The sequence below is a fragment of the Chaetodon auriga genome, chromosome 15 (genome assembly GCF_051107435.1).
Source record: "Chaetodon auriga isolate fChaAug3 chromosome 15, fChaAug3.hap1, whole genome shotgun sequence".
NCBI classification, from domain to species: Eukaryota; Metazoa; Chordata; class Actinopteri; order Chaetodontiformes; family Chaetodontidae; genus Chaetodon; species Chaetodon auriga.
The window spans coordinates 7,351,360-7,378,879 of NC_135088.1; the positions used below are offsets into that span (position 1 = coordinate 7,351,360).

At 40.6% G+C, this 27,520-nt stretch overlaps 3 protein-coding genes across 3 annotated transcripts; 2 read left to right on the forward strand and 1 right to left on the reverse strand.

Moving 5' to 3' along the window:
- The first annotated feature begins 410 nt into the window (after positions 1–410).
- Positions 411–9,528, forward strand: LOC143333325 (organic cation/carnitine transporter 2-like). Its single transcript, XM_076751387.1, has 10 exons — positions 411–862; positions 1,629–1,732; positions 2,400–2,554; positions 2,655–2,826; positions 3,392–3,518; positions 4,962–5,059; positions 5,894–6,108; positions 6,314–6,496; positions 7,173–7,308; positions 8,102–9,528. The coding sequence occupies exons 1-10, from the start codon at positions 464–466 to the stop codon at positions 8,184–8,186; spliced, it is 1,674 nt and encodes a 557-aa protein (XP_076607502.1). The 5' UTR covers positions 411–463; the 3' UTR covers positions 8,187–9,528.
- A 2,628-nt stretch (positions 9,529–12,156) lies between these two features.
- Positions 12,157–19,586, reverse strand: LOC143332931 (organic cation/carnitine transporter 2-like). The gene is made up of 11 exons (XM_076750797.1): positions 19,380–19,586; positions 18,458–18,640; positions 18,193–18,296; positions 15,990–16,144; positions 15,717–15,888; positions 14,644–14,770; positions 14,389–14,495; positions 13,513–13,727; positions 12,770–12,952; positions 12,532–12,667; positions 12,157–12,226 (listed from the first exon to the last, which is right to left on the reverse strand). Exons 1-11 carry the CDS (start codon positions 19,584–19,586, stop codon positions 12,157–12,159), a joined length of 1,659 nt encoding a protein of 552 aa, XP_076606912.1.
- Positions 19,587–21,712: 2,126 nt separating this feature from the next.
- Positions 21,713–26,678, forward strand: LOC143333081 (sodium-dependent phosphate transport protein 2A-like). Its single transcript, XM_076751014.1, has 12 exons — positions 21,713–21,848; positions 22,004–22,147; positions 22,307–22,418; positions 22,501–22,696; positions 23,300–23,459; positions 23,632–23,685; positions 24,369–24,536; positions 24,709–24,825; positions 25,163–25,287; positions 25,642–25,754; positions 25,905–26,188; positions 26,404–26,678. The coding sequence occupies exons 1-12, from the start codon at positions 21,713–21,715 to the stop codon at positions 26,676–26,678; spliced, it is 1,884 nt and encodes a 627-aa protein (XP_076607129.1).
- Positions 26,679–27,520: the final 842 nt, after the last annotated feature.

Here is a 27,520-nt window from a genome sequence, read left to right on the forward strand (position 1 = left end):
GGTAAATATAAGCAGAAACTGCACATAAGGCTGCCTCACCCGAATGTACTGTAACATATGTGGATGCTAATTATTAAATTTGGCTTCACTTTTTATGAAAAAGATGATGATGGGATGAAGATGGACAAACTATAAATTATGTTCCACGTTGTCACAGTGGAATACTCACAAGGAAATTAAATATGTTATCACAGCTGGACTTTATGTTGAAACAGAAAAAAACTCCAAAGAACTGTAATATAAGGCCTGATAAATATTTTGGGAGTAACAGGCGACTTTAATCTAGTGTTTGGCTTTAGCCTAAATTTGGATCTCGGGTTGTGCCTTTAAAGATCAGTTAATTTTTGGTGGGTGGGATGGTTTTGTAGCTGAAACAAAACCACTGCTTTTGAAATGCCCACTTCAAAGTCTGCTTTTACCTCTCGCCCAGTCTGTGCGCCCGTCGCGTAAAGCAGTCACCAACATGACCGACTATGACGCTGCAACCGCCTTCCTCGGAGAATGGGGACGTTTCCAACAGCAGGTGTTTTTCCTCCTCTGTCTGACCATCATCCCGAACGGTTTCACCGGCCTGTCCATCGTGTTCCTCGCGGACACGCCGCCCCACCACTGCCTCATCCCCGCGCAGGTCAACCTCACCGCGGCGTGGAGGAACAGCAGCATCCCGCTGGAGGAGGACAAACACGGCGGCGCGCTGGTGCCCAGCAAGTGCTCCAGATACAAGCTTGAAGAAATGCTGAGTTTCTCGGACAGGGGCTTGCTGCCCGGCGTCGATGTGAATCTGTCTAATGTGGCAACAGAGGGCTGCTTGGACGGGTGGGAGTACGACCGGAGCGTGTACGTTTCCACCATCGTAACTGAGGTTGGTACACCTGCGCTGGTCCTCCGCTCAGAGGAGGCTGCGGCTGCTTCCATGATGAGGAGAACGACTTGATATGCCGGTGTTACAAGCATGCAGGTTCAAGGCATGTAGCGCTGCCTTTAACAGAACAGGCTGAGTCTAAAGCCACTAAAACACAAAGGCTGCACTTAACAATTTACGTTTCAAATTTTCAATCAATTTCAATTCGATTTTATTTAAATAGCGCCACATCACAACAGAGGTTGTCTCAGGACACTTTCCACAGAGCTGGTACAGACCTTACTCTTTATCGACAGATACCCAACAATTCCCTCATGAGCATCGCACTGCGATTTGAGTGAGTTCGAGGTGCTCACTGTGCTCATCCTTGACCACAAAAATTACATTTATGTCAGATTTGATGTTAGAATAGATTTAGATATTTTCCCGATCAATAAAAAATGCCTGAACACTGCAGATATCGGAATGTTAATGTTAACGCAGGTGTTTCTAATATTTTGTCTACCCTCATTAGATACATGTTTGAACATAATACTCGAATTGGAAACAGTCTCAATAAAAGTTATTTAAATTCTACTAATAATAATATTGTCATGATTATTTATTGAATCATTTTTTCCATTTAGTTAGTACTTTGGTTCTGTGAGGAATGTTTTTGATGCGAAGAAATTGTAATTTCAGGATGCCACACTTTTTGTGCACTTGATGTACTCTGACTTGGATACTGCATGTGTGTGTGGTTTTTTTTTTTTTTTTTTTTTTGCAGTGGGACCTGGTGTGTGATGACAGGTGGAAGAACCCGCTGACTTCCTCTCTTTACTTCTGTGGAGTTCTCACCGGCTCCTTCATTTCAGGACAGCTCTCTGACAGGTTATGGACAAAAGATGTCACTCAACACATGCATAGTATATATTCCTTTATATATCATATCATGTCATGGTCCTGCTCACATCCTGAGTTATCATAAATGGGAACTCCATGGATTTTACATGCCAAAGTCAGTTTACTGGTCTTAGGAGGGGTGCTGTGTGCAAAACGTTGTATGAAGCCATTTGTGGCTCCAGAGGGAGCTGCACACAATCTGATAAATGACCTCAGGCGATGTCACTTGAGTCAGTGTAGGTGGGGCCAGCGACTTAATGCGTGAATGATAAAAAATCTAGGAGTTAGAAAGTAGTCATGTTACCAGACCTCTGCAGTCCGCTTCTCACCTCTGCTCAAGGCTACATTAGCTGCTACAAGCATAACACACCCAAATCTCCAAACAACCTAGTCAGCAATAGAGCTCCATTGTGGGTTATGTAGTCACAAAAACAACAGGCAGGGGCGCCCTGGTAACTCACCTGGTACAGTGTGTACCATGTATGAGTCCTGACTGCAGCGGCTCCAGCCTGGACCCTTTGCTGCACGTCATCCCTTCTCTCGCCCCTGCTGCTGGAGACAAGGTTAATGAGGGCAGTGAGATTTGACCAGTGTACCGTCCCATGAACGCAGCATGCCGACTTGGTCTTTAACCTGTGCTTTGTGTCATGTTCAGGTACGGGAGAAAAATAGTTTTGTTTGTTACCATGGCAGTCCAGACAGTGTTCACGTTCATCCAGGTCTTCTCCCCATCCTGGACCATGTTCTGTGCTGTCTTCTTTATTGTCGGCGTGGGACAGATCTCCAATTATGTGGCTGCGTTTGTGCTCGGTACCTTTTGCTCATTAATTCTCAGATGTGTTGAGTTGCTAACTTGATCTTGGTGACTGTAATTCACTCCTGGTGTTCTGGTGTTCTCTCTTGTGTTAAGGAACTGAGATATTAGGCCAACGTGTTCGGACAATTTACTCCACGGCTGGTGTGTGTCTTTTCTTTGGACTGGGCTACATGCTGCTGCCGCTGTTTGCTTTCTTCATCAGAGACTGGAGGATGCTCCTCCTCAGCCTCACGCTGCCTGGCTTGCTCAGTGTGCCTCTCTGGTGGTAGGTGGGTGTGTTTGTCTGCGTGGGTTTTTTTTATTTTTTAAACTTGATTTTTAATACGTCAATCTGGCTGTCAATCAGTTGTCATCATTTCAGCAGAAGTGACGATCTGGATAGTTGGATTTGCACTTTTTTTTAGAACTATCAGTCAATTGCTAATTGAGACACCATTTATTTCACTTAGATCCATTTTGATTACTTAAATCATATTTCAAACAAAAATGCCAAAGGTTTTTATGGTGAAGTAAATATTTTTTGGGTATTTTTTGGTGATTTAAAGACATACTTTAAAGACATTGGATATTTTACAATTTATAGACTAAATAAATGAAATAATCAATAATAAAATAATAATAAATTGCATTTTAAAGTTATGTGTGTACTGCCAGTCAAACATTATTTGCCTATAGCTTTACTGAAGGCTTTACAGCTCGTGTCAGGCAGGTTTTACTTTTATGGAGGCACAAGGAATCAAAATAAGGAGAAAGAAAAGCCTCAATAGTACTTTTGCTGCACAGCGTTTTCCCCATTTTTACCGCTGTCTCTCTGCTGTGTAATGAGGCAGGTACATCCCAGAGTCTCCTCGCTGGCTGCTCTCTCAGGGAAGAGTAGAAGAGGCTGAGGCCGTAATGAGGGATGCTGCTAAGAGGAACAAAATCGAGCCTCCGCCGGTCATTTTTAGTCCTTTGCAGGTGAGATCTCACCGGAAAAACCTGCTTCTCTGATTAATTAAACAAGGTGCTTGTGGTAACCAGATGTAGGTTAATAATATAATCAGTTCATAGTTTGTTAGTTTCAGTCTTTGTGGTTCACTGCAGTGCGATGTAATCATTTACTATTCTGCACACACTCATCTGGATGGCAGCTGACCGAGACTGTACCAAGATTTAGCCAACAGATTTTCCTAAAAGTATCTGCCAAAACATCCGACTTTCAGGTATGACTGAAGGAAGTCTCCTCAAATTACAAAGTGCAGAATGACTTTTATGTACCACCTCTTCTTTTTTGTTATAGTAGTTATTTTGCTGTGTAGTATATTTGTGCAGTTTTTATGCATAAAGCCTTTTACAATGGAAATATATGGAGTTACAGGGAGAAGTGTTAAAAAGCAGTTATATATTAAAGTGGGTGTTGCTTTTCCTTCATGAGAGCAGACTGTTTTAAACTTCTCTTACATAAGGACTTTTACCCAGGAACTTTCTTTTCGAAGCCTTCCCTTTCAGTGATAAAAACACACTACAGGCTATTCCCTCAACAGTCTTGCTCTGTTTCTGCATGCATGTCCTAAATACTGCCACATTTTTATAGAGAAAAACTTTTTTCATTCTTGATAAACCCTATAATTTGTACCACTGATCTTTGTTTTGCCTCTTGCTCACTGCTGGAAACTGGCAGCTGGAAACTGGCACAAGGCAGAACTTCAAGTCCTGCTTTTTGGCAGCCTTTTCGTACTACATGCTGAATCAAAGTCCACTGCCGCTTAAGCAGGGTAACATGCTGTGGTAAAGAAGTAACATTAATGCATGAATATGTTACAAATATATAGATGGGTTAGGGTTAGGGTTACAAAAAATGAATCTTCTAAACATCAGCCTGACTGATGCTTGACTTTTGAGGGTGATAACAATATTTGAGAGTTAAAAAATTTGACGATAAAGTATTGGCTTGTAGCAATTTTAACATAAATAATCTTCACACGAATCCCTTTGACTTGTTAAAGAATTGTAACCCAAGGTAGATACCATGCAGGGCATTTCAGAGTGTAGAAATAAAGCAGTGCTCTCTGGTGGACAAAGTCTGACACTGTCTAAATGTCCTCAAACGTCTAGTTTCTGTACTGCAGTGTCTTGCTAACATGTACACCATCATAAGCTAACCTCAGCTGATTTTTTGCAGTCTGGCTCTATTCCTGATGATCACAGGCATTTTTGCCCCCTCAGTTTTTCATTGCACGTTGAACTTTTGCCTCCATTAATCCTGGCTTTTGGGTACAAAGTGTTTGCACACAAGCACATGCATGTGTTCACTCAGCAAGTGGCCATGCATTCACATGCTTCTCTCTTATGAAATTATTTCCAGACCGATGGCTCTGCTTGTTAAGTGTTTGTTGTTCCACGTGCTCTGCTGCCCCACAGAAAGAACTTCAATCCGAAAGGGGGAGAGCCCACAACATCTGTGACCTGCTCCGCTCTCCAAACATCCGCTCCATCTCTGTCACGCTGTGGCTGGTCTGGTGAGTCCCTGCTGTCCCACCTGACCTCCACACTCAGCGCAGCGACCTCCGCACACATAAATACACACACCTAAGCACACACATGTAGACCTATACCGTGCACCCTTTTAAGCTTTGACAAATGCACATTCTCACATCTTCAGCCTGTTCATGCTTCACCTTTGACCACGTGTCAGCCCATTTCACTAACAACAAATAATGACCTGCCAGATGCTGTGAAGCCTGCAACTAAGGACAGAATCAGATTTTATGTAACTGCACAGTATGCCTGTATTTTTCCTGCGCTCACTTCCTTGCCAAGTCTGAAAACATTCAGATTTTTGTTTAATTAGTTAGCAGTTCCATTTAGTCTTGTGGAAAAAAGTCATTACAGCTGAATTAACTGCCTTAACAATCTCTCTCCTAGTGGCATTTCTGCCTCTTCTGCAAATTACTTTCTCCTAAAAAAAATTGATTCATGTTGCTTTGAGTGCAATTTCTGAATTGGCTATGATTGAAAACTTTTTTTTTTTTTATTGCAACACGTAAAAAGCCTTGTTAAGAAATACAGGGTTCCTATCCACTGAAACTTTAACAGGGCAAACAGAAGCGGATCAGAACAAGGCTTTGTTTTAAAATATGACCAGTTACAACGGAGGAAAATAAAAAATAAAGGCCTGCATCTAATACAAGCCTGCTTCAAATAAAGGCCTGATACCTTCTGTATACTGTTTGAGGAAATATGGTAATCACAAGTTTATGTTTCTGATTACATTGTAGTGTCATCCCATAGACCTACACAGGTTAATAAACACCTTCTAGTTTGACATTTATTCTCAACAATTATCCCCATAGGAACACCTTGACCATCGCTTACTTCGCCCTTTCCCTGAATACGGCGAACCTTCACGGTAACGCGTACTTCAACTGTTTCCTGTCGGCCGTAGTAGAGATGCCGGCGTACACTTTGTCGTGGATTATGTTTCGCTGGTGTTCCAGACGACTGAGTCTTTTCTCAACCCTCTTCATGGGAGGATTGTTTCTACTCTTGATACAGCTCATACCAGCAAGTATGACACTTTTTAACACTGGATTAATATCGCCTTGATTGATGTTCCTTTAAGAAAGATCATTATTATACCAAGATGCAAAAACATTGTTTACTTGTTCACACGCAAGCAGATAGACATGCAGATAACTAACTTAACTTATTTCTAACTTATTTAACTAATAACTCACATGTAACCTAACAATGTAATGTCTTATTCCCCGTAGACCTGATTTATCTAGCCATAACGCTTGAGATGATGGGGAAATTTGCGGTGACGACGGCATTTGCTATCGTGTATGCATACACGGCAGAACTCTACCCAACTGTACTAAGGAATACTGCATTGGGTGCCTGCTCTATGGCCTCCAGAATAGGCAGCATCATCGCCCCATACTTCATTTACCTAAGTAAGGATACTGCCCAAAGTACAGTAAGTTCACTCATCCTCATGAGCTGTCAGTGTGGTAGTTTGATGGTGGTTGGAGTTTGAAATGTGATTTTCCACCTCTGCACTTCCTCATTTCAATCATTAATTACCTCTAACTGAAACATGAGAGCAACAGTAAACACAAACAACATGTGTGTGAATCCCCTCATGAATCTAATTTGTCCCATTTTCACGGTTCTTCAGATGCAGTGAAACAGACATTTTTAGTGGCGAGTTTATTTCCTTTACTTCCATAGCACCTGGGACGTTCACTCATCTGATACGTCACAAAAATTTTCCAATGCGTGGAAGTGACTGGAACTATTTGGGCATGAAAAGCTGTTTCTCTCCCATCTCTAACACTGTTAGAAATAAGGGGCTAACAAAAAGCTGGTGCCTCCACAGAAACAAAACAACAAGAACAAAGCTGAACAAAAGCATAAAAGCAGGCTTGATTAGCACTCAGATCAGACAGACCGGCCTGCTGAAAATCCCAAAGTTTCTCTTAAGATTTAGTAGATTGGATTTAAACTACTGATGTAGCCCCATCAAACTTCTTTAAGTCTCTCCAACTTTTGTTTTCAACTGCTCTCCGGCACCATTGTAGCCGAGGTTGTTCTTCACTGCTTCCTGCCTCCTCTGATGTGTTGCCACAGGAAGCTATTCCATTTCACTGCCTTACATCCTGATGGGAAGCCTTACAGTTCTGTCGGGGTTGCTGAGTCTCCTGCTGCCTGAGAGCTATGGAATGCCTCTGCCTGACACCATCACTCACATGCAACACTTCCCCGGGTAAGACTACCCCTCCCTGTCATCGAGCATCCTGGAGAGCAATGCTATGAGAGGTTTAGATTGGTCATTAGTTTCTATTTTTGTACAGTTCTCACCCTCTGTGTTGATTTTGGTTTAGTTTCAGTCCATTTGCCTGGGTTTTAATTTTCTAATGTCACATACTCTCTTACTCAGATCTGGTTCATTCATTGTTCAAGTGCCTGTTTTGGTTAAAAGAAATGATTAACTTAACTGTCACAAGGACAGAAACATTTGCCCTTTGACTGTTTTACAATTCAGCTGAACTGAGCATAAAATGATGAGACTGCAGCTGCTCAATAAGTAACTACTGGCAGTCCAAACTCTGTGCTCTCCACTCATCTGTCCTGTCTCATGTCAGCACTCCGGCGGATAAATTCCTACCACAACCACAAAGAGGCAAACAGCACACTGTAACAAACTGAGCTGAACATAAAGGGAGTAGTTTGACATTTCCAGAAACACACCTCTTTGCTTTCTTCATCGAATCATGTCACCAGCGATGATTCTGGATGTTGGCACAGAAATATCGGCTGAAATCTGACACAATTGCTGGTATAAATTGGTCAATATAGAAAGGTAACCACTATAATATTGTCACTGGCCTGTCACTGTTTTCAGTGGGTTTACCCGTGTTTAAAAAATGCATATATGTGCTGATTTTGGTAGACGAGTGCTGCCCACCAGGTTCACCTGAATCAAGTTGAACAATAGGCCTGGACAGCATCATTCTGTGCGTCATTACTTTAGCTGTATTTGTGTGTTTGTGCTCTAGATGTTGTAAGAAGACCCCTTATACGCTCACAAGCACAGAGGAAAAGGAAAACACTGCTGAAAGGAAGTCTCCGGTTGTCCCTTGAACAAGGAGCAGCTCTGACAAAACGGATGGAGGTGACTGATCGGACAAACATTGTGTCTCTGTCCATATGATGAGACTTCAACAGCACCAGGGAACATGACAGTAACTTAAATAATATAACGGTGCCTTCACAGAAGTCAAAATACTGTGAAATGAAAATGTAACAATCATCATTGCAGTTGTCATCATGCTCATGTCATACGGCTGCTCACTTTGGTAAAAGATGAAAATAATAGCAGCACACAGCATACACATAAAATAAAGTTTCTAATATTCTGATATAATTTAATCAGAACCAGTGGCCACATTTAGGTTTTATGGCACGGCGCACCTTTGGCTTGACATTTAACACTTGAATATTGGATATTTTGAATAAATTTTTGTGATTTGACATAACATGCTGATACTTCCAGAGAAAGTCCAGGAGATGAGAGGAGTAACAATAAAATATAAGTAAGGGAAAAGAAGCAGAGAAACTGAGATATATGCAAAAATAACTAATTATTAACAAATTAAATCGAAACTACAACATAAGCACAAAGCAAGGTTAACTTAAAAACTGAAAGGGATAACAAACAAACAACAGACAATACAAATATCACCCTCCCTCCATAGAAAAAAAAGGAATTTGCAGACCCAGGGACACACACAAGCCACCTGCTAGCAACACACACAACCTAAGCTACCACATGCAGCCTGAACTGCCAAAGTCTCACCTGGTGTTTAATCCTCCAGGCCCTGATGAGCGATTGATAACAGCTGCATTCAGCCACTCACTGCAGCTGCAAGGGAGGAAAGAACGGGCTGTGGAGAGACAGCAGAAGGAAAACACACATGACAAATGACACATGCACAGCGTCCGTGCACAATGTAACTTACTGCAAAAAGTCCAATGATCAGCTACATATGTGAAGCTTTAATTCTTTTAATTTCACTTCTTACAAAATAGTTCATGTCATTTGATTAAATCTGCTTGTACCGAGTGACATTTTTTCATAGAGATAGTAAGAACAGCATACAGTAGGAATGATGTTCGATAACAATATTTATTAATTAATAACTCATTCAAAATGCTTCAGACAATCAGAGTTGACTTTCTTAGAGCACTGCAGGTTTTTGTGTGTTATTTTGTTTTCAGCACCATTTTTAGCATTCAGCGTAGAGGAAAACTAAAAAACTGCAATGTTTGAATATTTTTTTCACTGTTACCAACTTCGTTATCATCATCATGAACAGGTATGACCAGCGCAAAGACTCTTGCCGCCACTGTCACAGCCTCTCAGAGTGATGGTGATAGTGTTGATGATGACTGATTCGGGGGTAATATTAAAAGAATTATCTGGAACATTTGGTGTCTTTGTTTCAATTGTCTTGTCTGAGCACTCTGAAAACCTCAGGCACATACTTAAAGCTGTATATTCGGCAGAGTTGTCAGTAGCAGCAGATGGTTTAAGTATAATCACTGAGTAGTTTGCTCAGCTATGGTAGTTGTAGTTCCTCATGTAAAGAAAGAAATCTATTTGGAGAAGTTGTGGCAAAATCAAGGGACAAATCCAGCTCAGGGAACCAGTTAATCTCATTTTATTCCTTTTCCATCAGTGGTCCCAACACTACTGTACGCTATACATTCAAACCTACAGTGTAAGTATTTTAAGGACTGGTGTGTAGGATTTAGTGACACCTAGTGGTGAGGGTGCAGACTGCAACCAACTGAATACCCCTCACCTCACCTGTCTCTGCCAAGCATGTTTGATTCCAGGCCACTGTAGGGGCACGGCAGTGAAATGTGGTGGACTCCATGTAAGATGACCCGCTGCAGATATAAAGAGGTCATTCTAAGGTAATGAAGACACAACAACTCTCATTTTCAGGTGATTATACACTAATGAAAACATACTTATGATTATTGTATTTCTGTTTGTGCCATATTCTTCCAATCGATCCCCCTCAATGATACAGACTGGAATTATAAACCACATACACAACAACAAACATGAAATTTACCTTAACTAACCTAACCTTAAAGCATAACATTGCAGCCTGTACATGCATGCATAAATGAGATGAAAAACATGCTTTTACTCATTTATGTAACCAAAATACATTTTTTAAGATGTTATTTGAGACGTGAGATTTGCCTGACAGCTGAAGATAGAACTGATTTTGGCCACTTGGGGGCAGCAGAAACAGGTTGTGAAAGCAACACTGGCAAACATTCACCTCTTGAACCTTTTTATTAATTTTAATTCAAAATATGCTAAATGTTTAAGCTGGGCTCAAATGACAGGGTTGATATACACGTGCTTAGAAAAAATATTCAGACAATATACAAGAATTTGCCTCTGAAATTAGAAACCTCCAGTGTGTTCTGGGTGTTTTGTTTACACCAAAAATACCTGACAGAAATAAGACAGTTGTTTTATGTTGACTGCAGTCATCTGAGACTCTAGTTTGACATTCATTTTAGGAGGTACATTTTTTTTAGGACACTGCTGCTTTTGTCTTTGGTTTCAATTGGTGTTGTAAGCAACACTGGGAGTACATTTCACAGCTGATGTACGCTTTTTTAACATAGAGAACATAGAGACCAATTGTTTTTCTTCTACCCTTAAGGGGCTCGAGATCTGAACAGCAGATGTGCTCGACACAAACAGACTGAATGCTTTTTGAAATTATCTGGATAAAAATTGTTAAATCTCATTGTTATCTTGTGATAAAAAAAAGCGCTTGCAGGCAGAAAATGTCTGCTTTAGGTCAAAACTGATAATGAAACGTCATGAACATTTACTGATGTTACTGATTTACTATTCAGTCTCTGCTGCTCGTTCTAAAGTATACAACACTTATTCAAACGTCCTTTTTCGCGTGTACCTGGTCTGGTCTCATTATGTTTCAACGAAGAGGCCGACGTTATGAGAAAGCTCTGCTCTGCTAGCAAACATGGTTTGAAGTGACTTCTCCACTGGCAGGACTTTAATTGCACCTTCAACAGCATTTTCCATTGAGTTTTAATACATGACCACAAAATTACCCATAAATCTTTTGAACTCGTTCTGTGTTCATCCTAGTAAATGGATCCCTCTTTTGGCACATCATGAAGTACTGAACAACACACAATTTTAATCATTCTGAATAAAGAATCTGTTACTGGTTTTTATTGGCAGTGTAAACAAGACTTATTAATGTCGACTAAACAGTTGTAGCAGCGAGGGATGTCAGGTTTGGTGCTTTTCTCACACATTCAACTAAAATGGAAAATGAGAAGACAAGATAGCAAATAAATTATTATTATATTTTAGTACTCAGGATAATCAGGCCATAATGTCAAAAAAGAAAATCGGATATTGAAATGACAGACTTATATCGTCAAATGGCAATAAGAGAATCAAATGTGTCTTAAATCCTGAAATAGAAAATGCAAAAGCTTAAACGTGTTTTGCTTAAACGTGAATGCATGTAATTTTAATTCTGGGTATAATTATTCTCTATATGACACCCTACAATATTCATTCATTCATTCATCTTCTATACCGACTATCCCTTTCGGGGATGCGGGGGGGCTGGAGCCTATCCCAGCTGTCAATGGGCGAGAGGCGGGGTACACCCTGAACCGGTCGCCAGTCGACTGCAGGGCAACATATAGAGACAACAACCATTCACGCTCACACTTTCACCTAAGGACAATTTTTAGAGTCACCAATTAACCTAATGAGCATGTTTTTGGTCTGTGGGAGCCGGAGCGCCCGGAGAGAACCCACGCATGCACGGGAAGAACATGCAAACTTCACACAGAAAGGCCCTGCCCGACCCGGGAATCGAACTGGCGACCTTCTTGCTGTGAGGCACAGCGCACTACCTGCTGCGCCACAAACAAACAACCAGCTCAATTCAGATGAAAGATGATGAAAACAGAACAAATAACAGCGTTTGTGATAAACAAATGCAATATGTCAGTTTTAAATATTAATGAATCACAGCCGACTTTCCAAAGGCACCACAGGTTCTGGTGTTTCTTTTCGAGTGATGCAGGGAACTTTCAACCTGTTAAAGAGAGAAAAAACACATTACATAAACATTATTTGGTGCTGGGTAACAAGAGTTATGAATGTTTCCTCACTGCTTTCAACTTCATTATTACTATTATGAGCAGCTGCGTTTACTGCAACGACTAATGTTGCTATTATCACACTCAAAAGGATGATGATGAGGATAATGTAACAACTAATTTTATAGAGTAGTTAAGCAGATGTAATTCTTCTAATTCTAATCATAAAAATACTTAAATGCATCCTTTACTTTTTCAAAAATCATTAGTTTGTCTATAAGGAGCAGTAGTAGCACCTCACCTTTCTCTTTTCGGCATCTGGTCAATAGTTTCAGGTAGAGGTAGTCCAAAGCTCTCTGGTAGGAAGTGAACGCTAAAGGCAGCCACAAGCGTCAGAGTCCCCAGTACAATATAAGGCGCATACGGAGAGTAAGTACCTGTTGGGGGGAAAGGGAAAATTAGGATGGGAGGGAGGCCTGGGTCCTCTCTGGCATGCCTACATGGGCAATTTTAAAGTTCATGAAGACCAGTTTACTCACGCAGATGGAACAAAAAAGGTGCCACGGAGGAGCCAATTCTGGAAAACGTGCCGCATATCCCTGACGCTGTGCTCCGGATCACTGTCGGGTACAGCTCTGCTGTGTAGGGATACATCAGGGTGGAACTGATGGTAAAGGTATATTTACCCAGCATCTCCAGCGTAATAGCCAGCTCTGGTAAAGCTGAAAGAGACAGAGAACAGTACATCTTCAAAATATAACAGAATGAGTCATGCATTTGAGTCCTGAAAAGTTAGCAAGGGTGCAGTAAAACTGTTCTGTGCAGTTTTAGAGCTCAAATGGCAGAGAGGGAACTGTTTGAAGTCACTCTTGTAGCTTTAGGTTTTTGGTGGCATGTTCCTTAAACCACGTGAGGACTGAATGAGACTCTGTTGTCTTTCTATATGCTGAGTATGTTCCAAGTATGGCTAATTTCTCAAAAATATTTTTGCTCATTTGGTAATTTTTCCTTTGTATTTGTGCTTCTACCATGGGTAAGTAGGCTACATAACCTTTTTGTCTATTTTAATTGTGATTATTGTTGACATAAGGGCATGGCATTGGTACATTAGGTGTGCATTCTCCACAGAGCAGAGTGGAGAGACGCTTCTGGGATGCTTCTGAAACACGGTGTACTTGGTGGTATTGCTAGCGTTGTCTAGCGATCAGCTCCAGTGGCCGTGTCGTGGCCGGATCACAGTGTAGCCGTGCCGAGTGGAATTTAGGGGTTTCTCACTACTTACTACGAGGCACCAGCTGAATGAAGAACAGGGACAGTGCTCCCAGCAACGCTGTGAAACTGACACATGGTCGGCGTGGTAAGTATTGCAGTGCCAGCCAGCAGCAAATGTACCCTGGCACCTCTACAGCTCCTGAGATGAAACAGCTGATATAGGGGTTGCCACTGAGTTGCGCTGAGTTCAGGGACAGGCCATAATAGCCAGTAACGAGAGTAAACCTAAGTGAGACAGAGATACAGAGAGCAGAGATACCGAGGATGGGATATAAGTCAGATAGAATTTATCAGTGGTTGACCATGTGATTGCCAATTATTTTCTCAATTCATCAATGACTTGTTTGTCTACAAAATGTAAGAAAAGGTGAAAAATTCCCATCATAAATTCACAAAGCCCAGGGGGTCATCTTCATTATCAATACTTTGTTCTGTCCGACCAACAGTCAGTACCGTCTACAAACAGGCTTGATAGTGAACGACACACTAACGTGCAGACAGATTCTGTGTTTTCATCTTAGCTTGACCACATACCATGGAGTTAAAACAGATCCGTGATCTGTTCTGTTCTCACATTTCTCCGTGAAGTTTGCTGGGAAGGATGTAATGTAGACTGAGCACTGTGCCTCTGTTTAAAAAAAGCTTGGTGTGTGGTTTTGTAGGACTTTCCTGCCAAAGCTCGATTTACTCATAGATTTTTTTTTCAAAAGGGAATTACCTGTAGCCTGTCAGACGTCTCCATTTCGGCCAATCTGGTGTAATGACATTCACATATGGATATAATATTGGAGTGTCCACATGCTGTAGGCCATACAGTATAATGTACTAAATATAGTCTAACAGATAATATAATGTGTGTAAAAGTGTAAGAAAAACTCAGACTCACCACAAATAGCAGAGAATGATGCTTGTGATTCTGATGTCTTTGATTCTTATCAGATCTAAGATACTGAAACTTTTCTCTTTTCCAGAACTTGTCTTCTTCTCATCAGCCTGCAAGATACAAATCCTCACTCTCAACTTGCTGTTTTTTTCAAAAGCTGGGGCGCTTTTGACTGAATTAAGCTAACTGTAACAAAGCTACGAACAGGAGGAATAACTCGAGCTTCAACATTGTGCTTTTTTATTTGGTCCAACTTACAGTGTAGTGTTGAAAGATGATCTCTGGGGCTTCAACTTTGTTCTTCTTAGCAGCAACTCTCACTATGGCCTCAGCCTCCTCCACTCGTCCCTGACAGAGCAACCACCGAGGAGACTCTGGGATGAACCTGCCTCAGTATTCAACACAGAGACACACAGGTTCAGGGGCAGGTTTCACAAAAAAAAAAGGAAATCCTTTGAAACTCTTGTTGACTATGAGATTAATACTATTAACTGTTGTCACATTTTTTTTCCAAATCAGTTTTCTGGCAGGAAAACAGCAGTGGGGCTGGGCCTACAACCGCTGACTGAGGGACTGAGTAGCTGAGTGATGAAGTTTCCCCATTGGCTGTTGCTCCTTCAAAATGAATGGTGCAAACAGTAGGAGCGCTGTGTGTTTGCACGATGCTGCAAAACCCAGAAGTGTGACAAGACACAAAGTGCCTATTCTGTGCTGAGCGCTGCACAGTCACCATTTCTTCTGTCTGGACAGCTGAAGGACATTCAGCTCTGGGTAAAATGCTGCACTTGTCACTGTCCCTTTTCACCCAGATGTCCAATCAAAGTGGAGGAGGAGTGGAACAGGTACAGCTAGATCCTAATCTTAAAGAAAGTGACACATAAAAGACATTATCATTCTATAACATCGACTTGTTGCCCCCCCTTCCACAGTTCGCTCTTCTTCGGAATTGGTTTCCAGTTCAAAGATGTATGGATGAACTACTCCTATGTTACTACTTGTCATTGTGTAGCATGTAGTAGCTAGCAAAACAGAAAATCAGATGCATGTTGACTGCATGTTAGATGAGTAGAGTTGAAGGTGAGCAGATATGCTTGAGCTGCAGGCGAGCTTTGGAGAGGTGGGTGGAGATAGAAACTGTCTTACATATTGGTATATCTGCACATACTAAATGTAGGCAAAGGTGGAGAGTTACATCTACGCCATTTTAAGGCATGACGGGATTCATTTTTTTTCTTTAAAAACTTCTAAATTTGTAATTTTGATGAACAAAGATGACTTTTTAGGAGTTCAATCAATGGCAGGAGAGGAATTTTAATCTCACTTTAACTCACCACCAGAGAGGGATGTAGAGCAGGCAAGGCAGAGAGATGGCCAGCAGGAGAGATTTCCAGTCCCTAAAAAAGAAAGCAAGGAGTGGGAGTATCATGTAGCCAACGGCAAAACACAGACATGTACCCAGCGTTGAGTACAGGACCCGCACATTGTCGGCCAAGATCTCTGATCCTGCAGAGGGAGAAATATAAAAGAGGGACGTGAACATCACATACATATAGTACAGAGAAAATATTGTGTTAACAGCTAGAGCAGGAGGTGTTTATATGTACCCAGCACAAAAGCAGACATGTAGTTGCCGATCTGTCCCAAACCACTGAAGAACAGGAGGACGGCGAACACTGTCCATGAAGGGGAGAAGACTTGAAGAAACGTGAAAATCGACTGAGCTGCCATGGTTCCGAAAAACACAGGCTTCCTTCCATATCTATATTGAAGAGACAAAGAATGAAAGAAGAGCAATCGAAAATAAGGCATTTGATTTGAGAAGTTGGAACCAACAATCTTTAGGTAAAAAGTTACTTTAATGATTCCTTTTGAATATACTTTAATACTAATTAGTTAAGTGCAAATATGCTGATGATAAAAGGCACTGATTCCTCATTTCCAAGCCTCAGTGCTGACATGGTTCTCAAGGACCAAACAGTCTCGGGACCTAGTGCTGAATGATGGACTGCATCTAAGGTCTAAGATGGAAAGCAGAAGAACGCATAGAATGCATAAACATAGAAAGTTTTCCTTTTCATGACTCAAGTCAGTTCAATAATGTTTTATAATGCACAGCTTGTCATCCAGCCAGAAACCAAGCCAACTATAATAGTTACCCTTTCAATTGGAGTCCCGTTAAGAGTAATAACATTCATTTCAGTGGGACTGTTGCATGCAGTTTGTTTTAGTTGGGATCAAAAGTAATTTAAGATCAGTCCAAATTTGCTGTACAGCACAGAGATCAAAATGCTAATTCCGCTAAACCCGCCTGGACAGCAGAGAACACTGCTGTAGACAGAACAGAGTTGTCCGTGTTCAGATGAATTGTACTGTTTCTAACTTTTTCACCTGATTCATTTATAAGAATTTTGAATAAAAGTGGTCCTGGACTAGAACCCTGTGGCACATCCTTGTTAAAACCCGACTGACAGCCATTGGCCACAATGCCACAGCTGTACCACTGAGATAACTTGCAAACCAATTGTGCAATTTTTCATCAAATCCAGTACAATCTAGGTACAGTATACCAAAAGAATTTGATGAGTAATACTTTTGTAAGCCTTAGATAAATCAATGAAAGGGCAACACAATCCTGCTCATTATCTAAGCAACGCTACAAGACTTTTCATGCTGTCGCCGCAGTGCTGCGCCCCCAATGTAAACCCCGATTGATAAAATTCCAAAATGGAGTGCTGAGATCGTTCTCCAGTTTCTTTAATACTTTAGCTCGATAGGAGAGTTCGAAAATTGGTTAATAATTATTCAGCTCATGTGACTGATGCCCCTTTCTGATTCAACTAAAATGAAGCTCCTAACAACAACAGCCTTGGCTCTAACTGATCGGCCCCCAGGGGCTTCCAGGGATCTATCTGACTTTCCTGTTGAGGTTAAATGCCAGAGAAAAGCCTGAAAAAGAGGCTTTAATCAGAGGGGATCCATTACAGCTTGCAGTTCCCTGCTAAACTCTGCATCACAGATGGCGGAAAGGACATGAACGTATTTCTCCAGAATAAGAATTAAAAACAACGGAAGCCCCCTGGATCAAGCTGGTGAGGGGCGCCGTCTAAGGGTTAGGCTACATCCAAGCCCTTTATCTTTACTGGAGGACAGCTTGCCAAGATTGACAAGGCCAGACTGATAACTCAAGACTTGAAGTGATATAATTTAAAAGGATCATGCAAACATACATTACATCACTTTGACAATAATAATCCTAATTGATGTATTTGACAGACATTTGTGTGAAATTAACATAAATAGCAGATCAATTCTTGATTTATGGCCAAAAACCTGTTCTGTGAGGTCACAGTGAGTGGCAAAATCTTATCAGTTCATCCTTGAGTCCAAGCGCATGTGCAAAAATTGAAGGAACTTTCTCGAGGTGTGCATTAGATATCATCTTTATGAGCATTGGACAGACATAATGTCACAGTGACCTCTGACTAACAAAATCTAATCAGATTTTATTTTACCTCTAGCCATGGCTGGCTGATCACATTGTGTTGCTACTTAAACACTTTGTTAAATTACACTACAGTGAATGGGCATATTTCTTATTCAGCATAAAAACATTGTTTTGCTCTCTTTGATAATAAAGTACAACAGAATATTATTAGTAACAGTGTTTGATCAAATCAAATCAAATCAAATTATCTTTTTACTTTTTATTACTTTTCTCCATTTTTTCCGCCAAATGGTTATTTGTCCTTAATCCTTAATCTGCTCAGACGAGTGAAGTAAAAAGAGGTAAGTCTATGATCTCAATACCTGTCTGAGAGCTGTCCTGTGAAGAAGGACCCAGCAAGGACTCCTAGGAAGTAAACTGTGGAGCTGAATGGCTGCTTCCACTGATCACTGCACACCAGGTCAAACTGGAACAGCCATGTATGAAAAAGACACTTAGGAAAACTAAAAACACAAAGCAGTCACAATTCTCAAAAATCTTTAAAGAATATTGGAAAACATAACCTGTGATGATCTGTGATCCTTAACTACAACTGTTGCAGGTGTATACACAAACACACAGACACACCTGCGACACTATGGTGGATTGGTAGATGTCTCTGCTGTAGCTCCACCCGTCTAGACAGGCCTCCTGTTCCAAGTCTGTGAGGTTGACATCTCTACCAGGAATGAGTCCCTGAGCAGACAGATTTCTCACCACATCCAGCCTGTATCTGCTGCATTTGCTTAACTCTTGTTTCCCATTCACCACCTGATAAACACAATGACGACAATGATCCCAATTTGGGAAATTCTTTTGTTGCAGCATCAGCAGGTTCAACATACGCATAAACATAAAATATATACAATAAGGAAGGATAAGGATGAGAATGTTCTCAAAAAATATAATTAAATAATAAACAACAACAGCAATAGTTAAAAATATAAGTATAACTAAATATAGAGGTATCTAATATGTATTAGAATACATAATACGTATTATATAACATTATAAAATATAAAAAAATATACAATATAATTAAGTATGAATGCATCAGCATGTAAGCATTCATTATAATGTGATTATTATTCATAGACAGCAGCGTAGCATGTGACATGGATTTCCATAAACAAACTTAAAGATACTCTTTAAGGTGGCCATAGCACTCTTTATGTAGAGTTAGAAATTGACTATACAGCAAGCATAGCACAGCAACAGGGGAAACTCAATACAGTACACAGGTGGGAAGGACGAGGAGAGACAATTTTCAGTTAAGCGACTGAGGCTAAAACTAAATTTAAAATGATTTTCAGTATGTGACGAAGACTAAAACTAAATTTTAAAATTCTTGTCAAAATTAACACTGCGATAATGCAACTCGAAAATTTACTGGCACCAAAGAAACGTATGAAGTGCCTTGTTATAGTTTAGAATGATTTCTTGGTGGGATGGTAAACTTTCACTAGAAGTAAGCGAACTAACTGTCCTAAGCAGCTGTACACTGATTTACCTTTACTGGGATGATAGCACTGTGCCACTCTTGGGTCAGGTTGAGCTCAGGAATCGTGCAGTGATGACTGGGAATAGCAGCCACAAAGATGATGGATAAAACTCCGGTTCCATTGGGGATGGTGCTGACACAGAGCAGGAAGAAGACTATCTGCTGGAAACGTCCCCATTTGCCCAGGAAGGCTGTGGTTTCATCATAATTATTCATAATCTCAGAGCTCTCTTCTCTCTTCGACTGTATTCTCTGATGTCTTCTTGCGAATGTGTCTTATCTACACTTGCCTGTGCAATCGACTTGTAATAAAATAATTGTTGTTACACACTGATTTTGATCTCCATTCCTACAGACACACAGACAGAGAGGGAGGGAGGGAGGAAGGGGGTAATAAAAGAGATGATGTGATAAATCAGGTAAATAAAAGCACATTACATGTTTGTGTGGTGTATGCCTACATGTGATTGATACTGTGCCATCAGATGCTTGACACATAAGTGAAGAGGCTCAAAATAAAATCTGAATTCATGTAGGAATCCAGTCATGATGGTCAGGAGTTCCACTCTCTTAGAAAAGATACGCTCACACCTTTCATATTCAGATTCAAATTAAGAAGATATGAAAACAAGAGATCGCACAGCACGTGTAGAGTACATAATCTAGAGTACAGAGAAGACTTGCGGGCTGTGGGCCGCATACTTTGGCACAGCAGTGCTTTGAGTTGCTATGCTAACATTAGCATGTTAACATAGGATGACGACGCTATCAAGTGGATACAACATTTATCAAGTTCACCGTCCTAGATCTGTAGATCTGTAGTGGATGAAAGACATAATTAAACCATACTGTACTATAGAGAATGATGTCACTACAGATGTGCTGGTACTAAAAATATTTTAAGTATTTGGTTAAGTATTTATTTAATCATAATCATTTATCAGCCCAGAATTACTGTCTGTCTAATGAGGGGGTGATAAAATATCAAGTTGGTTAATCCAGTATATCTATAGTCTCAGACACAAACAAAAATGAGCTGTAAGGAAAATTAATTATGATTCCACAATTCAATCAATCTGAAGTAATGTCATTCATTACTGCACACTTTTCCAAACTACTGATGGTATCTGTATTGATTATAAAAGTAGAAATCAGTTTTTAAAGCGATATTTAACTTGCAGACAGGAGGTAGATGTGTGCACGTAAATCAGCCAATAATATCTATGAAACCGTGATAAAGATACATCATTTTCTATTTGAAGACTGAAATTATTGAATTAATTTAATTAATAGTGAGGTTTTTTAAGACAAGCATTTACCAAACTGTACCTAATAAACTGCCAACTAAGTGTACTGCAGAAGAGGCCACATTAAGGGCCAACAGTGGCACTCAAGCTTATCCTTACAGAGGACAAGAACAGGAATGGGACTGCCTCACACCTTGCAAATGCTGATGAGAACACACCCATTAGGGCCTGTGGATGTAGCCACAGTGCACATGTAGAAGGATGAAAAGAAAAACGAAAACATAATGAAGTAACTTCACTTTGGGATGCAATATGAAAAAAAGAGGTGGTGAGGGTTTAGTCTATAAAGGTGAGGAAGAGAATCTTAGCTATCCATTATATCACCAGTCATCCATGCTCTACTAACAAAGTTAATCTACACTACAGAGTAGCACCTCCCTTTCTTTGTGTGCCTTTTCTCTCTTTCTTCTCTTTCTCATGTTCTTGTCTGTCTTGTCCCTTTTCTTTACCTAAACAACAGCAATGTATGCTGTAAAAACTCTGATCCTTTCGCTCGTCTCTTAGTTTTTGTTTCTTTGTTTCTTGCTATCAACTGCAATTTAAGTCAGCATTCATTTTCTGAAGAAGAGGAACAATTTCATCAAAATCCAAAGGTATGGCATTTGTACAACCTACTGCGTTGGCTTGAAACATTTTATTTAGGTGAAAGCTTTTTGTTTATAGTGAATGTAATTAACCTTTGCTCTTTGTTGCGCTGATGCAGTATATGACCACTCCGCATGAGCTTCATGTAAACTGAGATAAGATAGATAAGATAGAACTTTGCTGATCCCACACCAGGGAAATTATGTTGTTACAGACAGCAGTAATAGCACGAATAAAGAAGGAGATGTAGACAAAGATCAAATGATAATAAAAAGGAAAACAAAATAAAAATTGACTACACACACACACACATACACGCACACATATTATTAAGTTTTGAATTGCACATGGTTGGTTATAGATAATAAAATACAGTGTTTTGTACTATTGCACAGTAGAAAATATTTAGTTTTTGCGTCTATTATAACTGATGTCCTCCAGGATCTGAACATGGAAACTCAGCCGAGAACACAGCGAGTGAAAACAGTAGTATCTGCTCTCTGCAAAATCCCGCTCCTCTTACTGCTCCTGTACCTCTTCGTCTGCTCCCTTGACATTTTAAGCTCTGCTTTCCAACTAGCTGGAGGTAAGCATTGTCTAATTTCACTGTCATTTAGATACATTTAAAAATACAGCAACATGTGTAGTTTTACAGATGTTTCATTTATCATGATGAATACGAAGCTTGACTTCAAATACCAAAACTATGCCTCTGTCTATCTCTTTGTCTCTCCCTTCCAGGCAGGGTAGCAGGAGACATCTTCCAGGAAAATGCCATCCTGTCTAACCCAGTGGCAGGGCTGGTAGTGGGAATACTGGTGACAGTGTTAGTCCAGAGCTCGTCCACCTCTACCTCCATCATAGTCAGCCTTGTCTCTTCTGGTTGTGAGTTAAAGCATTCAGCAATTCTAGAACAATGTTAGTTACGGGTGATGTGCTTACACATGTAACGCATGCTGAAATGGTCAACAGAATCCCACATATTCAACTAATCAGTCTAAATTTAAGAGCAAAATTTTTGTCCAATTATGTTTTTCTGTACAGTGCTGGATGTCCAGTCAGCCATTCCTATCATCATGGGTTCCAACATTGGAACATCTGTCACTAACACCATTGTTGCTCTGATGCAGGCTGGAGAGAGAGATGAGTTTGAAAGGTACAGCTGTGTGTGTACAAGTTTACTGGTGTGTTTATCTAGAAAAAAAAACCCCAACCACCTGACACTGTGTTTATTCCAGGGCATTTGCTGGAGCTACAGTCCACGACTGTTTCAACTGGCTGTCTGTTTTGGTGCTTCTCCCTCTGGAAGCTGCGAGCGGGCTGTTGAGGCGAATGTCACAGGCTGTGGTTGACACCCTGCAGCTCAATACTGGAGAAGAAGCTCCTGAACTCCTTAAAGTCCTCACTGAGCCACTCACCCAAACTATTATCCAGGTACTGTGCATATTTCCACAAGCACAGGGAATATTTTCTTTTACTTTTCAGGATAAACACAGAAGCAAATTCAGTGAGGGGCAGTGACAGTTTCACAAGCAAACATGATATCCTTCATTTCAAATTGAACTGATGGAGATCTCTCACAAAAATGTCACCTATTAAATAGATTCTGCATAATTATTCTACATTAAATGGTTACCTATTACACTGATTTTGCACATTTAAATGAGGTAACGGCGCTCAGGGGCAAAAGATAACAATTGTCCGACAGCACTACGAAGCAGCTTAGGAGCAAAAATTCAAGACAGCTTTCACAGTTTGACATTGTGCAGACAGACTCATTAAGGCAGACAAAGGTGTGTCATGTTTTAGTTTATGGTGAGAACAAACTGTTTAAGTCCAACCTTAGATCCTACAAGTTGGTTACCAAAAAATAAAAAAAAAATGCTTTTACCATGAGAAATGCCATGAGATAATCTTACCAGCCCTTCATTTCCTGTGAACACTTGACAACTAGACAACTGATGGCAGCAGTAAACAGTAACTCTAACAGAACTGTTAATGTTCTGATAATGTTATAACATGACTCTCTCTGTGTAGCTGGATCGTTCAGTCATTGCAGCCATTGCTGCAAGAGACCACAGTGTGAGGAACAAGAGCCTGGTGAAGCAGTGGTGTCAAACCACAACCATGACGGTACTGGTATCATACAGTGTGTCCCATTTCATGTCTAGTTACTGCCTGTTTCTTCTTGCGTTCCATTCCCTGGCTGACATATTTATCCCAGCTTTAATTTGCTAAAATACAGTTTTATAAAACTAGAAACTAAAAGTGTAATAAATGTTTTGCTAATGTTACTGATTTGTATGTTACATTCTGAAATTGTGCCACCATCTCTTTGCCTCAGCCTGCACTATACCTGTTTATCTGACAGGACAATGAAACATCCTGGGGAACACACAACCTTTCAGAACATACACAGAAATGTATGCCATTTTCTTATACATCTTCCCTTGTACGAGTGTGTTTTAATCACTAAATGTAAAGAGACAGTTCTCCCCAATCTCAAAAATATTTTTTTCCTCTTACCTGCAGTGCTATTTATCCATCTAGGTTGACTTGATGTGAGCTGTTGAGTTCTGGAGATATCAGCTGTCGACGTGTCTGCCTTCTTTATATATAATGGAAGCAGATGGCCCTTAGCTTTTGTCACTCAAAATGCTAAAAAAAAAAAAAGGGAAAAACAAAGTGCATTTTATGAGGAGCTATTTTCTTTCTACCAAACCCATCAAACGAATGACCGCACATCTACTCCATTGACCCTAGTCTGACATTGCTTGCTTGTGAAAATTCGTTAATAGCTTACTGATAGCGGTAGCTGAGGCCAGCTGAGGAGGATGCCATTAATGTGTGCAGCCCCCACTGTCAAGAACACATGCCTCTCGTCTATGACCAGATGCATGCTTCTTTCTGCTCAATGATTCAACGTATTTTTGATTCTGGGGTGAACTTGTGGATCATTGACGTGCACTGCAAATGAAACACACTAAGTTTGATGTTTTTGACAGTTGCTCTCTAACATCTTTTTAGTTAAATTTTGTTTCTCACTCAAATAATCTTCTTTCTGCATCAAATCCTCATGATGCCACACCTCTGCCTCTCTGCATAGGTCGGCATCTCTTTGTGGACTGCTCTTTGTCAGACTTGGCTATAGGTCTGATCCTCCTGGCTTGCTCCCTTTTGGTGCTGTGCAGCTGCCTGATACTGCTGGTTAAACTACTCAACTCCCTGCTGAAGGGCCATGTGGCCAGTGCTATTAATAAAGTTGTTAATACAGGTAATATATAGTGGGAATATCAAAGCCCTTATTCTAAATACACTCACAGCTAAACCCATAGCTTTTTCAATTATCCTAACCTAAAACTAATCATGAATTGAATCTTAATTTCAACAATGACAATGTGCAGGAGGACATGTGCAGCCCTGTCTTGTTCTGTCCTGTTCTGTAGACTTCCCCTTCCCTTTTACCTGGCTGGCAGGTTATGTGGCTCTATTGGTGGGAGCAGGCATGACCTTTCTGGTTCAGAGTAGTTCTGTCTTCACCTCTGCGATCACTCCTCTCATAGGTAATACACACACACACACAAACACACACACACACACGTGACACATGACACATGACACTCTCATTTTGCCTGGTACAGCATTAACAGGACTGAAGCAGAGAATGGTTAAGCATGTTTGTTTTTTGTTCTGTTAAGTAAAGTTTCCCATATCTTCACTCATTGTATTTTGTCATCAGCTGCAGAACACTGACAAAAAACAGACTGGGATTGGGATTCTTGTTTTGTTTATCTTTTATGTGTATTTTGCTTTTTAAGCTGAATTTACTACAATCTAGAAGCTGTCAAATGCAGAACTAGAGCAAACATACCTGTTCTTCATCATACTGTGAACCCTCAGGGATTGGTGTGATCAGTATTGAAAGAGCCTATCCTTTAACCCTGGGGTCCAACCTCGGAACCACTACAACAGCTACACTGGCAGCCCTGGCTAGTCCGGGAGATAAGCTAGCTGCTGCCACACAGGTATACACACACACACACACACACACACACACACACACACACACACACACACACACACACACACACACTGCCAAACAGCCAAAACATCACAACCACCTAACAACAACCAAGTAACACTGTAGCAGCAGACACAAAGAAAGTAATAAAAAGTACTTTGGTCTCAACAACCTCCAAGCGATGCTTTTTCTGGTATGGTTATTCATGTTTATTGGAAATTTTATCATGTCCTATATGTAAATGGGCCTTTTGCTGCTTTTCTCTCATTTTCCTTTTTGCCCTGTTCGACTCACTTTTCTGTTTCTCTGTCTCACTTCTATGCTGCTGTCTTTTATCCTCACCCCTCTTTTGTTTCAGGTTGCATTATGTCATTTTTTCTTTAACCTGTTTGGTATCCTGCTGTGGTATCCTGTACCTGCCACGCGCCTACCCATACGTATGGCCTGTGCTCTTGGTAATCGCACTGCCAGGTACAATTTGCAAGAGTGTTTTTACTAAGAACTAACAAAATGTCTAAGGATGGTAGCTGAACTATCAAAGGAAAGCAATTACTAACTCTCTCTCTCTCTCACACACACACACACACACACACACACACACACACACACACACACACACAGGTACCGCTGGTTTGCTGTTCTGTACCTCCTTCTCTGCTTCCTGGTGCTCCCATCCCTCGTGTTTGCCCTCTCTATGGCTGGGTGGAAGGTGATGGTCGGGATTGGTGTACCGATCATTACGGTAGTCATATCTGTGGCAACAGTAAACATGCTCCAGGCACACAGACCCGATTGTTTGCCGCTTAAACTGCAGAACTGGGACTATCTTCCTGTTTGGATGACCTCACTTCAGCCCCTCGATGACATCGTCACCAAGGTGACCCTGTTGTGCAGGCAGGGAAGAGGTAAATATCTTCGGTGAGACTTTTTTTTATGAAAGTAGTTATATGAATGAATGAATTGAATGACAGATCAAATATCTATCCGTTCCCTCACTGTTACTATTGTGATACAAACTCAACCACCGTCCTTTTTTGTTTGCATTACTACTCCACTAATTTACGTCTTCCTGGTTTGCTGCTCCTGAATGATTGCCCTGTTCTTGGTCTTTTGTTCCAAGGTTGGCCTTTCAAGCAAAATGATGGTCAGGTAACATCACTGGAGGGCATTACTGTCAACCCTGAGAGAAAAGTCAAAGCGAAACAGCGACAGAGTGGGGAAGGACAGGAGACTGATCAGAGCTGGCAGAAACAAGGAGGACCGGACAAACCTGGATCTTGTCATCTACAATGCAATCAGGAACACTACAGAGACAACAATGTATTTAACCTGGCTGCAGTTTGCTCCATAAAGAAACACAATGAGGACACTCTGCTGAGCAGCACTCACTTGTAGTGCTGCTATCTTGGGTCAAGGTGTGTCATAATGTTGTACAACCTTAATGGAGGTCATCGCTGAAACGTGTTTTACAGTCATGTGAGCATAAAGTGAGCTGAACTGGACTGTGAGGAGAACTACTATAAATTTATGGCAGATGGTAAGCTTTTAGATGAGTAAGGTATGAATAGTTAATAAATAGCATGTCGGTGTCTTTCCCTCGCACAGAGAGGTAATTATTAACAGGTTACAGTTTAAAAATACTTTCAAAGTCTAAAAAAGTTCAAAGATCAAAGTCAACTTAACTGTAATTCTTCCATATGTACAGGAAATACAGAGGATGCTGTTTCTCACAGAGCCCAGTCTGGTATATTCAAGTACTAAAACAAAACAACAAAGGTTTAAAAATACTATGATAACAAAGTACTGTGAATTTACATACTTACAAGTTAAGATAGGGATCAGGATGGACAATAACAAGGAACATATCAAGAAGAAAACCTGTAGTGATGACAAGTCTAGTGTAAATAGTACAAATAGAGTGTAGAGATGTGCAAATAAATGCCATCTACAGGATGAGTAAGTAGCAGTTTGGTTTGTACTGTTCTGTGGGTAGTACTGAGAGTAAGTGTCTGTGTGTATATGTTTGTAATAAAAACGTTCTAATGGCCAGTGCTGTTGGACATCGGGGTTAGGGTGCATTTGGTGCACAGTCATGGGTAAAGAAGAAGAAGACATACTTTTATTAAAGCGCAGGGGACAGAGCATACAAGTACTGTACTTAAGTACAAATTCAAGGTACTATACATGAGTATTTCCATTTTCTGCAACTTAATACTTGTCCCCCACTACATCTCGGA

What these genes read in the sequence shown, in the direction of transcription:
- LOC143333325 (XM_076751387.1), top strand. Translation starts at nt 464, where the DNA reads ATGACCGACTATGACGCTGCAACCGCCTTCCTCGGAGAATGGGGACGT. An exon ending in TTTCCACCATCGTAACTGAG is followed by an intron (nt 863 to 1,628) that starts GTTGGTACACCT and finishes TTTTTTTTGCAG; the next exon opens with TGGGACCTGGTGTGTGATGA. An exon ending in GATACAGCTCATACCAGCAA is followed by an intron (nt 6,109 to 6,313) that starts GTATGACACTTT and finishes TATTCCCCGTAG; the next exon opens with ACCTGATTTATCTAGCCATA.
- LOC143332931 (XM_076750797.1), bottom strand. Translation starts at nt 19,586, where the DNA reads ATGAATAATTATGATGAAACCACAGCCTTCCTGGGCAAATGGGGACGT. An exon ending in AATCCACCATAGTGTCGCAG is followed by an intron (nt 18,297 to 18,457) that starts GTGTGTCTGTGT and finishes TGGCTGTTCCAG; the next exon opens with TTTGACCTGGTGTGCAGTGA. An exon ending in CATTCAGCTGGTGCCTCGTA is followed by an intron (nt 12,953 to 13,512) that starts GTAAGTAGTGAG and finishes TGTCTCTTTCAG; the next exon opens with CTTTACCAGAGCTGGCTATT.
- LOC143333081 (XM_076751014.1), top strand. Translation starts at nt 21,713, where the DNA reads ATGGAAACTCAGCCGAGAACACAGCGAGTGAAAACAGTAGTATCTGCT. An exon ending in CAGCCTTGTCTCTTCTGGTT is followed by an intron (nt 22,148 to 22,306) that starts GTGAGTTAAAGC and finishes TTTTCTGTACAG; the next exon opens with TGCTGGATGTCCAGTCAGCC. An exon ending in GAGAGAGATGAGTTTGAAAG is followed by an intron (nt 22,419 to 22,500) that starts GTACAGCTGTGT and finishes TGTTTATTCCAG; the next exon opens with GGCATTTGCTGGAGCTACAG.